This window comes from Mizuhopecten yessoensis, unplaced genomic scaffold, assembly GCF_002113885.1.
Source record: "Mizuhopecten yessoensis strain PY_sf001 unplaced genomic scaffold, ASM211388v2 scaffold8123, whole genome shotgun sequence".
Lineage (NCBI taxonomy): Eukaryota > Metazoa > Mollusca > Bivalvia > Pectinida > Pectinidae > Mizuhopecten > Mizuhopecten yessoensis.
Genome location: NW_018407390.1, coordinates 2234786 through 2249136, shown reverse-complemented (window position 1 = coordinate 2249136; position 14351 = coordinate 2234786). Strand labels below are relative to the sequence as shown.

General features: G+C 34.3%; 1 protein-coding gene across 1 annotated transcript; it reads right to left on the bottom strand.

The window, feature by feature from the left end:
* Positions 1–642: 642 nt before the first annotated feature.
* Positions 643–13137, bottom strand: LOC110454995 (protein disulfide-isomerase A3-like). The gene is made up of 13 exons (XM_021504860.1): positions 12902–13137; positions 10705–10792; positions 9963–10080; positions 9369–9476; positions 7927–8047; positions 7541–7654; positions 6690–6815; positions 6216–6395; positions 5352–5454; positions 4252–4377; positions 3451–3530; positions 2277–2328; positions 643–1763 (listed from the first exon to the last, which is right to left on the bottom strand). Exons 1-13 carry the CDS (start codon positions 13033–13035, stop codon positions 1644–1646), a joined length of 1470 nt encoding a protein of 489 aa, XP_021360535.1. The 5' UTR covers positions 13036–13137; the 3' UTR covers positions 643–1643.
* Positions 13138–14351: the final 1214 nt, after the last annotated feature.

Below are 14351 nucleotides of genomic sequence, written 5' to 3'. Positions count from 1 at the left end.
TGTAGGTTCCCCTTGATGTTTTGTTGTGCATGTTATATTTTGAAACTGATCATAAAAACAAAATGGATTAAGAGAAGAACTAAACAGATCTTTATCATATTGCAATGATAGATTCTATTTCTTTCACATTAAGTACTGTACTAGTAAATATGTGAAATGACAAACTCACTTTGAAGGTTGGCTTTCATACACATCAGTATTAAGTTTAGATCAAAAGTTACCTCAAGGTGCATTTACTGTTAACATGACTCGATCAAACAGATAAGAGGAAAGAAGAGAAAAGATCGAACTGACAAAGAACTAATGAAGATGGTAATAAGGTGGGCGCCAAGATCCCTCTGGGATCTCGTTTTTGCAGCTGTGCATGTTCAAACGACTTCTTTACTAGCATGAAGATTGTTAAATTTCATGAATTGTATTTTTTGTTTACAGAAAGGGAAAGACTTGTCTTTTCTTTAACAGGATATTACAATTCACCACTGACTTACTATAACAGTTCATACACTATAGAATACAGGTGATTTGAAATGGATCATTAAAAGTCATCTGGTGGTATAGAGGGGTCACCCATCCCTGTTTAAGGAACCTGGTAGTTGCATTATGGTGTCATTAACATAGAGAGAAAAAAAGATAAAACAGTGATCAGTTTAAGTTACTTTAATGTTTCAATAAATGGAGGCAACCAAATTGGGTCTCAATTGTTTTCAACCATACCTCAAACTTTCACTTCTTTCTTTCCCTGTATACATATATATATATTAAAGAAAAGGATATATACATAAAAACATATCAGGAAGAGAACCCAACTAACAATAATAGTTAAAGGTAAGTTTTGTAATTTGATTAGTGGAATCAGAACAACAGTTTAAAGGAGAATTGTTTTTGATTCAGTAGCACTACATTTTCATTTATCTGTTTTCAAGATATACATGTATAGCAAGACTTAAAGCATTCAACATTTGAAACCCCGAAAAAACTGGTCACTTGATAATCCATAAAGCTTAGAAATTCTCCCATTAAAAATATAAATACTCTACCCATATATAAACTACTCATTCACGCACAACTTCATCAAGAATCCCCAATTGTCACATTCATACCAATTCCCCTCTGGGACCATTCATCATGCACCAACTAGAAATTAAAGTCAACAAAATATATTCTTAAATTGAACTTAAACCAGCACCCGAATGAAATAAACATCTCGTCCACAGATTTGAGAAAAATGGTGACTTGTCAATGCAGTAGATGTAAATAATAGAAATGTCTGAAGCCAGTATCAGTCACAGCATCATATATGGCCTTCAGATCTTAATTATGTTAATTTTTAGTCAGTTATCATTGAGTCTCTCCAGAAATTTCTGTATGTTTATATGGAATTTTAAATGTGCCTCAACTACCTGGAATGAATTCCTAGTTATAACATGGATCACTAAACTGAGTGATACTTTTAAAATATGAACTGTCTTGATGACAAATAACAGAATGAAACGATCAATGCTGATGAAAGTAGATAACCATTTACACAATTTAAAATAAAAAGATGAGAGTAAGATCAGATATGATAACCATGCACCTCTTACATTGCATTTGCACATTTTTACTTTTATCTACTTTCATCCCATGTTCTTGAAGTGTTTTATTTATAACTCGGTCTTCTTCTTCTTCTTTTTCTTCTCTCCACCCATAGCTGCATTTACCTCATCCTTGCTATCAGCATTGCTGGCTAAATATTTCATGAAATCGTCTACCTCTCTGCCACCCTGTGGTACGAGAGAAAAAAAGTGTTGATGTTAATATGAAATATATGGTATGACATTAAACAACAAATACTTAATGTAGGGATAGAGGTGTCTTGGTCCTCTCTTCTGTTTATTTATTTACAAATAATAGGTGGAATATCATAAGACTACCAACAAAAGTGGAATATTATTAACTCATTCACCCCTGAAATTTCATAATGACCTATTCCAACCTTTATAACCTTTGAATTGGAAGAGTTCAAATGTGTCTTCAGAGGTGAATGAGTTCATTATTCAGTGAGTACCAATACATATGTGGTATATCATTACTGAGTACCAATACATCAGTGGTATAGCATCAGCAAGTACAGGATACATAAGTGGTATATCATAAGACTATCATGACCTTATTGAGATATTAAACCACTTACAAATCAGTGGAATTTCATAAGCGACAACCAAGGTGAGTACCAATACACAAGTGGTATAGCCAACTACTAATACACAAGTCGTAAACTGTAACATGCTACATACCTCGTATTTCCTTGGTTGGGAACCTTTGGGTTTAAAGTAAATGGTAGGGAAACTGAAAGTAGAAAATAAAAGCCTTCTGTAGCAAGTCTTGACACTCTTCTAGTCCTACAATATTTTCTATTGAAACATGTTCAGTTATTCATAAGTCATTTCCAGGATAATGTCAATGTATAGAATGGTTTGAACTTTCACCTTTACCTGAACAAAACAGACTGAATCATGAGTCGGATACAATATTCAGTCTTTCAGAAGTAATATAGGATAAGATTCAGTTGATAAGGTCAGGATGCATGCAAGTTTTGGATTCAGTAGTTTATGTCCCACATCTTGCAAAATCCTATACTGTAATAAACCATTTCACGAGTAGGGGACTAAGAAAATGTGGTAACAGTTTTGGTCTTTTTATTTCATCAACTCAATACCTGGTATGTTGTGTCTCAACCAGTTACAGGATGTTATTGATATTGCCCACTTATAAGGATTGAAAATATTCTACCACATATTCAATGTTTCTTTTAAAAGAAGAAACTTTTTTTTATCAAACTTTAGACATGAGACATATTAAAAATGGTGACCACACATCAGGTGATGAAATGAGTCTTTATACATGGAAAACAAATCATTTACTATCAAGGAAAATATTACCAGGTAATGTAGTCACTGAATTAAACAAGCCATTCGGATTGATATGTCTCGCCTATGCCCCGCTTTGACCATCAATGCACATATCAGAGAAACTAGTTAAACGCAAAAACTCAAGGTTGATGGAGATGCTGACGAAGACAATGGACCATGAAAGGAAGACCGCATCCAGCATTTGATGCATGTATGGTCCAAGTGTGGTTGGTGTAGCACTTATACTTTTAGAGAAACTAACTTAAACACAAAAACTTAATGTTGACGACGCCGTCGCTGGAAAAGCAACACCTAAGTCTCACTTCCACTTTGTGGCGGCGAGACAAAAAACATGAAACCTTTTATAACATCATATTGAATGAATAGTTTATCTGTTAACATTAAAAATGTGAACATCTTAATCTTATACTTAATCTAAAGCTTACCTTTTAATGTCAAACTGAATCTTACCTTTTGAAATCATATTGAATCAAGAACTTCCCTTGATCATATTGAACGAAGATTTCCTATTTTACTTTGTACTGAATCTAAAACTTACCCTCTAACTTCATATTGACTAGGCACATCGTTTGCTGTAGCATCCATTTTTGCAATAACAACGGAAGAAATATCTTTAACCTGTCAAAAGAAATAAGGTTTGTCACTACCACAACACTGGTGTCATGAGACCCCTGAAAATCAGAAAGGGCCCGGATCTTGTTTTTGGTGGCTAAGTAGGCCCAAAATGGATATTAACTCAAAGGTATCAGCAGCATTTTCTGACATCGCAGAAAAAAACCTAAAAATAGCTTAAAATTACCACATATTTAATGGCTTCTTGCGATTGGAAAACATTTTCCCCCTCAATTTTCCATACTTAGTTGTTGAATAGCTATATCATGGCTGGTTATCTGGAGTAAAAATGTTGAACACATTGTTCTGCAAACTGATGAATGATCTTCCTGTTTTGCCTAGAAGGGCGAGAGACTTGCCTTACATGGTAAGTACTCTTCAACTTTGCTTTTAATACAGCACTTTAAAATTAATTTTTTAAGGAGAATGCAGAGTTAATTAATTTTGTATGTATACATTAAATGCTTACCAGCTTGGATGCCATCAAATTTCGCAAGCTTTGCCAATATTGATATTTTAGCGTATATGGGACAAAAGGGTACCTTGACGTCCAAAATTGATGATGTATTACTTATCTCATTTTTAAGTTTGTTAGCAAAAGATACAATTCGTAAATTCATATGCAAATTTCATGTGTGGAAATAAAAGCATTGATTAAAATGGGAACCCTAAATTTATAAAGAAGGTATATATTGTTTCAGCTACAGTATAATTATACATGGTATACCTTTTCTCCTAATTCATTGTATTTCGGCTCCAGTGATTTACAATGTCCACACCAGGGTGCATAAAACTCTACCAGAACATCTTTGTCATCACTAACAATCTCGTCAAAATTTTTGGCAACAAGAACCTGAAATAAAGAAGTGTTGATTAATATATTTTCATTCCATAAAGCTACAAAATCTTATTCTACACAATTTCTTTTACATAACTTTGCTGAAGTGAATATATCAAATGTTTCAATAGATTGCCACTACTAATGTACCAAATTTGTAAACTTTTCTGTTACTTACCTGTGCATTGTGTATCAATGATGACATACTAATATGATAATACGATTTTACTTGGATAATCAAGGATGTATGTCAGCCAAGGAACAAGAGGGGGAATACTGCCTTAGTGGCAAGATCCAGGGATACTCTTGACTAGTTCAGAAACGTTGGGCATGGTCAGTGACTGGATGGGTGCCTGCCCTACACACGTAAAATTGTGTTCACCTTTTCAGTAGCCTTGTTTCACAATATATTACTTCACATAAACTTTTATCATAATTGTAAATTCTAATTGAATTACTTAACAGGTGCTCCGACATGTGCTTGACTACAACCCCCCCCCCCCCCCGGTCATTATTTAATATCATTGACCTTGACCTTTTTAAACCCTCTTGCAGTGTATCACCATGTAAAATTTTAAAAAAAATATACACTTTTGATTTTGAGAAAAAGACTGTAGCAATTTTTAGCAAGAGCTTAGAACTTTTAAACCACTATTGCACATCTATTATTTAGTGTATCACCATGTCAAATTTCAGAAAGATCAGTCTTTCATATTTCCAAGATAATAATGAAATTGTGGATGAACAGACAGACAGATGGACACTGATTGTTGTGGCACCAAAATTCAGATTACAACTTTCAATGGTTCATGAACAAGAGCCCCCGAAAAATCTTGCAAAAAGGGGCATATAGCTCTGACACTGAAAAAGCCCCAATTTAGTTCACATTAAGTAGCCATGACCCTTGACACTCATACAGACCCAAAAACACACTTGGGAGCCAGCTGTAGAAAGATATTTTTCATTGCTTTTGTAAAATAATTCCGTACCTTCACTGGACCACTGTTGTCTGACGGGACAGCTTCAGATTTCATATAAGGTTCAAGTTTATCATCCAAGAAATCGTTGACAAATTGTTTGAATGTATCCATTCTGTGGACAAAAATAAAGGAATGACAATTTGTTTGTAATTACAAGTTGGTTTGTATTCAAAAACAAAGAGTACAGCAAGAGTGGAACAGTATATACACCCGTCACATGCCAAACTAATGTCATTGAAATCTTTCAATGAAAACATTGAAATGTAAAAAATGAAAATTCACAATGTAACTCTGTAAAGTTGAGTTATTTCTTGGGTGTGGTGAAAGGAGAATACATATACCTAGTACTAGACTCACCTACGCTTTAATACCTTTGGAATGTATTTATTGGCATAGGAATTGCTTCCCTTTGCAAATATATGAAAATAAACAGGCATAATTATTGCACCCCTTAGCCCACAAATGCTTATTCTTAAATAAACTGTTAAAACCAAAGAAATCTCAGAGTTGTTTTTACTGGCAAACTATTAAGGGTTTGTACAGAAATACTGTATAAATATTACCCTGGGTTTATCAGAATACGGTCATATTTGACTAAGGTATTGTGTGGAAACAGTCCACCAATCAAAACATAACAGCATGCTAAATATAAATGTAATTTTAGCTCAGTTTCAAACTTGGCCTTAGTCTGTATATTCTACATGTATACAAAGTTTAATCCAAACTGAACGATATTTAAGAAAGTTATCAAAGTGTTAAAAGAGAACAGTAAAGAAAGAAAAATCAATTTCATATTTTAGGAAAAAACATACAGAGACATAAAATATGTAGTTAATTTTGTAGGACTAAAAGAAAGGACTTCCAATTACTTACGAGAATTCTTCAGTCATGACGAATTTCCTGTCGCGTGAATCTCTGGCATTGACTTGCACTGTGCTCTTGTCAGCATTCATGCCAAACTCTTGTAATTCAGTACCGAACTCTTCAGCATTGCTGACAGCGAAGTAAACTTCTTTATCAGACTCCTTGATCTGCTTTCCAACCTTCATAACTCTGAAATTGTTTTAGTTCCCTCGTTATATAATTTTACAAACCATTTGCTATGGATTACCTTGGTAACTGTTGCATAATAATGCCTTGTATTTCAACGCAGTCTACACAGCTTGGTTAAGACTTTTATAATCTCTATTTTCTATTTACACACAGCTTTATCTTCAGATGTATGACACTAATGAATGCTCCAATTGTATCATGATAAGAAATACTGGTTTCCTGACTTAACTGTCACTTTCTTATTTGGCCAAATTATTAGGTTTGAGAGGTTCCACAGTAGATAATTCAATTCACCTGTTCCTCCAGTAGTTAGTCCCCTTAACATTCTTCTTATAGTCAACATCATAGTAGGCAACAACTAGGGGTTTCCTGGTGAAAGAATCAGCATTGCCTTTGGTACGGTAACCGCAGAGGCCGAGTCTGAAATAACAAATACATAGAGCTAACTACAATTTGTCGTCTTTTCTTCGTGAGCAATACCTTCCCCTTTAATATCAAATGACAGTATGAAATGAAATTTGCATAATAGTTCTTTCTTTAAACAATTGGAAAATCCAAACCATTAAGAGAAACTAAACAAATACAGTGATTTTACTTTGACATTCAAGGCTCTCATATTAAGGCATTTTCAATAAAATAAAGGCTATAACCTCCATTTTCATTTTCAAATTCACAAAATACAGATATTTGGATGTGTAACCTGGATGTGTAACCTTAACTCAGTACAAACACTAAATTCTAACACTGGATGTTCATCTAAAAGCCTAGAAATTAACTTGTAACAAATATTTCATTTTCTTGTATTTTCTTAATTCATTTTTAAGAATATAAAACCACAAAACTAACAAAACTAATATACATACCAGTAGTTTAATGATTACTTAGCCATAATCAAGGCTCATATTTACCCTTCAAGACCTTTTCATTAAAAAATTAGGGGCTTTTAGATACATGACATTTAATTTTAGAGCTTTTCAAAACCAAATTTTGTTTTTAGGGCCTTTTCAGGGCCTGTACAAACCCCTGAGATATTTTGTGGGGTTTGTGGGAATGGGGATTTTTTTTAAAGAAAATCCGGAGGGGAAACTACCCATAAACAAAGATTAGCATTAATGGAGACTAGATTAAATTCTACTGAAACTTACAAATTCATGTCCAGGAAGTTCCTCAGGTTATCAGTTGTCACTGACTTTTCAAACTTGGTAGTCGATTCTTCAAATTTACTGTGGAAAACTTTAGGCTGAAGTAGGACAATTTCACTGAAACAAAAACAAAACAATCAACATGTTTACCTCTATTAAACAGGTAACATACACAACAGTAATAAGCTGAGAATTAATCACAATTAACTCCAGTAGTCTCTGACATTTTTATATCATGTTTGTAATGTTTTGACAATTTAAACAGAACAAATTAAGTACAAACAAATGCCAGTTGTATGTAAATGGGGGAGTGCTTTGATTTTTAGAAGAATTTCTCCCTTTATTTGTACTTCATAGCAGATAACCCTTCATGCAAGATTGAAACTCACTCAGAATAACCATATTTGTCCATGACAGCCTGATCTGATGTGAAGGCAAATCGAACTTTTTCGTTCAAAACACCGGCAGCTTTCTTAAATGCCTCCAAGTCTTTAGTGTCTTTGAAAAATCCTGAAAACAGGAAAAACATCAACCATATATTAAATCAACTTGTCATGTTGTATTAATCATAAATATTTTATTATATATAGGATTCAAACTTCTAGACAGCCAGATTTCAAATAAATCAGGGTTATTCACTTTAAGGTCTTAGTATAAGATAATTTTTAAAGTTCTATATAAGAAAAGTTTCCTTTAAGGTGTACACTTTGCATATAACAGTAGGTGAACATTTTGATAGTATTCCCTTTATGTTTAACTTTTACAGATTCCTCCACTGAGCTGAGAACATCCACTTAGCTTGCAGATGGTTTAACACCTCTTGACCAAATATCATTCATGTGAGAACCAAGTAGACTTAGCTGAGGTAAATGTGAACAGATGAGTTATTTCTAAAGAATGCATAAGAATGGTTGGTTCTTATTAAAACAAAATGGTCTCTGAAAACATTTCACCCTGGTCTTCTTTAGATATACGTTGGTTTAAAACTCTTCTTTTACCATGGCATGGGACTCATATCGAAATTTTTAAATACCTAAAGCTGGGTGTAATATAAAACTTCGCAATAAAGAAGTTTTCAAACATTCATCTCATCATTTATTACTGATAATATATATAGTTGAGTGGATTACAGTTGTCACATTTACAAATGAAATATTCTTCCACAAAGATTAATAGAATCTTCCCCTACCCTGAGGGTTTGACAGAGAAATCTCTAACCCGAGGAGTGATGTTTTTTGGTTGTCTTACCCGAGGCTATGACGAGGGTTAGACAACCAAAAAAATCACCCTGAGGGTTGGAGATTTCTCTGTTATACCCTTTAGGTAGGGGATGATTATTTGTCTACTGTCCTATTATTTCAGTCACAGCTCCACTGACAGTAGTCAGTAGTGTAAACAAAAACACATATGGGGGGGGGGGGTATGAACATCGTCCTTTACTTTTGATGACGTCACAATTACCGGCGACGCATTTTAATGACGTCACAATTGAACACGTGCTAATTGGTAACAAGGCTATCTCCCCCTAGGGGGTAACAAGCTGATCTTTCCCGGCTAAAACAGGAGACAGACCCGTGAAGGGTGGGAGAAAACTTCTTCTATGGACCTATCAGATTTTGAATGATTCAATTCAGACATGGACTTTATTTTTGCAAATTAAAGTTAGTATGGATTGGTTTAGTTTTTCTATGGGTTACGATAATTGATCATACCATGGTGGCTCAATGCCCACACAGCATAATTAGGTACAACTCAATGATCTCTGTAATCCTTGTCATTGGACATTGGTGATAAGTTACTGGTCATTAATAAACATACAGTAGGATCTTACCAACTAAGGCATATTCTGCCTTTCCAAGATATTTTTCTGCTGCCGCAACATCGGCTAGCTCCTTGTAGGATGGTCCAGCTTCCTTCCTTAAGTACTGGACAATGCCACCTGGGATTGAATTTATAGGTTTTAATGAAAATGTCGTGTATTTTCTAAATGACAATATCAATAAATCTGAATAAAATTTTTCATCTTTTAATAAAATTCAGAACGTTGCTTCATTACAGATGTATTTTCCTCTTATTTGAACTGAACAAACCTTGGTATGGTATTAAAATTTCAAAAGATTTTTTTTTTAATATTTTGTCATATTTGACTCAGTTAATGAATGGAAACTATCCACAAAACATAGAGCAATATGCTCATTATATAAAATTAATTATTCAAAGATTTTGTCCAACATTGATCCAAACCTTTTATGATCCATTTTAATCAGAATCTGGTTATACCCATGGCCATAAACCATCAACCAAACAGATTACAGTATGCTAATCAATTATCCAAAAACTTTGCTCAAATTCTTTAGCCTAATCAAATGATACTGTTTATTGGCATATGAATTGGATTTTTTACTGGCATAAGAATTGGCCTTACTTTCATCTCTTCCTCCGTCGTAATCTTTAGCAACTTCTCCATTACGGAATACTTTTAAGGTAGGGTACCCACTGACTCCAAACTTGGAACAAGTTTCAGTATTGGCAGTACAATCAACCTGCAAATGAAACGATTTTCTCACATTTTCACTCACTCCAACCGACTTCAAAATTCTGATCAGCTATCTACTGCTCTATAAAACACAAGGATTTGTCACCGAAATCTGACAACAGTGATTGTGAAAGTTTTGCATGTTTGTTAGAGAAAATACTGATACATATGTAGCTATATTTCAGTCAATTTGTATCTCACTCAGTCATTTAACTAGATGTCATGTCCCAACTCCACACATTATAGACGCTCAATCATTTTATTCCATCGTCGTGGTGCTATTGATTGCTTACACCTACAGCCATTTTGTGTTCATCAATACTGTGCACCAGTTTCTCTACCACATGTAAAACTCTCACAATGATCACCGTCATCAGATTTAGGCAACAAACCCCCATGTTACACAGAACAGTAGATACAGCTTACCATAAACAGGTAAACAATCAGAATTTTGTAGTCTGCTTTTATGGTCAGTTTTAGAGGACCAACTTTCACTACGTTTCTATGTATAAGAGTTGATCATCTTTTTACAAAAACATAACTATTCTTTGCAAAAATAAAGGCAGGTAGGAACAATGAATTGATTTTTGTATCTGCCTAATATATATACGCAACATTTTTTATTGTTTACCTTGGCCAGTGCTACTGGTGGATCATCATTCTTCAAAGTTGTAGCAGCCATCTCATAATGAGGAGCCAAATTCTTACAATGACCACACCTGTAAAGAGATCAGCAAATAAGTTTTCTTATCCGATAGCGATACTAGCACTTTGAAAGCTTTTAGATTTTGGTTAAATATGCTATTATAAATTAATAATTATATGTAATGCATATTTTTACCATGTAGTTTTTTAATTTCCATTGGTATTATAATTAGTTCTAGGACTTTCCACAAATCTGTTGATGGAGTCCTAGTTGATTATTAGCCCACTATTCATAAGATATTTCTCAACATAAGCTTTCTCATGCATTTTCAATAAGCTAAGATTTTCATTATTTTTTCTTCCATTATAGATTTGATTTTATAATATGTATATTACATTTTTACAAACATCCATGGTGAAATTAACAATGTACATTTTTCAATTTAATAAAAAAAAAAAATACAATTCAATTTATATGCAAGCCTTGCTCAAGCCCAATTTTTTTCTGTTGGATGCAATGGATGGGGCAATCAATTTAAACTCATGTATGTCTTAAGCCCCAGTCACTCTGTCACAGTATAGGCCACAGTATATCCTGGATGTCCCCAGTTCTATATACCGTGGCCATCTCTCAAATTTTAGCTACATCGTACCCGCTTGCACCGCATTGTCACTGCAATCTGACCATCATCATTTAAAACATATTGAAGGGGTAGGGATAAAACAAGAGGCCCAGAGGGCCTGTATCGCTCACCTGTTTCTTTTGTTACATGCAACTGACATATAGGTAACTTAAGACCATTTGGTAACTAGAACACAAGACATTTTAACATCTCTTAAACGGTTCTAAAGGTTCTGAAGATATTGTTGTTTGAAACTTAAAATTATAATTTTAAAGCTTTTAACCAAAGTTGACACTTGAATCCCGATTTGCACTTAAAGTTGACTTTTGACCTCATTACTGTAATGAAGAAAACAATTCACACAGCTGGTCTACATAACATACCCAAGTATCATGACTCTAGTTCAAATGGTTCTTAGGATATTGTTGTTTGAAATTTTTATCATATTTGACCGATGTGAGGTCATTTTAATGAGAAACCTTTATAGGACTCCATCCCAGGTACCTACTGACCAAATATCATGACCCTAGGTCCTACAGTTCTTCAGAAGAACTCGTTCAAAAGAAAAGAAAAAGTTGAGGGACGGACGACAGACGCCGCAGTACGGCATAAGCTCACATGGCTAAAAAAAGGTTATCTAGAGCACTGGTCAGGTGTAGGTATATTTCCTTCAACATACCTATAAAACTCCTAAAAATGTTGCCGTCAGATTCAGGCAACAAATCCCCATGCTTTACAGAGTAGTAATTAACATGTCAGATAGCTGACCATAAACAGGTCTAGTACACTCTGCCGATTGAGCTATAGATAGCTGTAAAGACCTAAAATAGCTCTATTGACCTATCTGAAATAGGTCTTTTGAGCTATTTTCAAGTGATTTTCTTTTTTTAAGGATAGCGAAACAAAGCCGTTTTTAAAAGAAGATTGTATCAATAGGTTGATGACAAAAGACATTAAATATAAGGATTCTTTTTAAAAAATAATGATGTAAAAACATCGGAAATTCTACATTTATGAAAAATGAAAATAAACATCTAACTGTATGCTTTTTGCAGTCAACATTACCATAAACCTTATTGTTTTAAACGACTTTGCTTTAACTAAATGAAAATTGAAATCTGAGAAAATATAGCTCATTTATAGGTGTCTTTATAGCTCAATCGGTGTACTGGACCTGTTTAACGGCGAGCGATCAAAACTTTGGAGCCCTATGATAATAGGTCCCTATTGACAGTAAATTACGGGAAATTGCATAAAACACAAGAGTCTCTTGTCAACCTCTACATGGGAGTTAACATCCAAAGCATAAGAATAATAACATTTGCATTATACTTTCCCTCACTATTTTTTGACCCCCCCCCCCCCCCCCCCCNGAATATATTTTTTACATATATAGTAACGACTTTCATTAGTCGAATACGCTTTGCGGAATAATATCACCTATATATACTTTCATGGATAGACCGTATATGCTGAAACTAAGAGTATATTGTATGGAGATTATAGAATATTTGTGATTGCCAGCGAAAAAGTTAAACAGGAAGCAGAATTTGTACTCACCATGGAGCAAAAAACTCCACTAATATTAGTTCATGTTTTCCAATATCGCTTGCAAATGTACTGTCATCATACTCAATCACATCGCTAGCATAGGCTAGCGATGCCAACACAAGAAGTCCTGCAAATCTTAACATCTTCGTCTATCTTCTTTCCCGTGTTATCAACGTGTGTAACTCGCGATGGGATGCCGGTAAACACAACGTGGACGGAGCTCGTGCGCTGGCGAAACGTGATTGGTCCACATGTACGATTGGGTTCACGAAGATAACCGAAAATAACCGAGTTCACCGGAAATACCTGAATGAAAAATAGGAATATTGCCCTACGTCATTTTATTGTGAATCTATTAGACAGCCGAGATAAAACTGTTCTACTTTCAAAATCTAGATAGCAAACATATTGATTGCTGTAGTTTTTTTAGTAAGTGTATGCAGGCGTATTTGCTTTTTACGTCAAAATCAATGGCATTATAGGAAGTTTTTATAGTTAGTGTTATTCTCCATTTTTTTATGTAACTTAAACGTCGAATGTAGACACATCCTAGATACAAAGAATGGAAACCAATATAATCTCAGGGTTTTATGAAAAGTGTGATTATTTGTGAGACGGTTGTAACAATTGTCTACGGTCACAGCTGTGATCGGTATATGACGCGTCGTCCAATGATTATCTTCCTTAGACCAGCGAATCGTCATAGTCCTGACACAACAAAACGTTCAGTAAAAACATGTTTGAAATTAAGGTAAAGCAAAATACGATCGAAATGTCACATAGACAATTTTATTGGTTGTGTAAAAAGAACTTCCCATATTCCATACTTACCAACCTGAAGAAAATGTTTAGAAATAAGTAATTGTAGTTATAATCGACTCCACACATTTTTTATTTGAATTTCTTAATTTTGCATATCGGGTATATCTTTGAAACTTATTTGAAACATCGCGCAGAAAGGTACACATAATTTAGCATTAACTTATCTGTGAGAAAACAAACGTGGCTGACGTCAACCTCATTAATATACAAATAAATTGCACGATGACTGCGAAAAACTTTGAAACTCTGAAATGGAGTGTTTTTTTAAGGAAACGGAGATCATGTCCGCGTGCATATAGCCTATAATAGGTGTTTTTAAAAGAACAAAATATACATATTTCCGACGGTACTAAGCATTATTCCGTAGTTAACTAGAAATGTTGTTTTTGATGCAAGAAAGCTAGGTGGGGTCGACTTTTCGACATCGACAGCTTTACGTATATATCATCATATATATTAACTCGATGACGTCGTCACAACCAACCCGGCGTTAGCTAAATAACGTACACTAGGTATAACGTAAGCCGAAAATCTCGATGACGTCGTCAAAACCAACCCAGTCAGTCAAAATACACATGCACTCTACAGTCATACGAAAACTCGATGACGTCATTAAAAAACAGTTATCCTCACGATC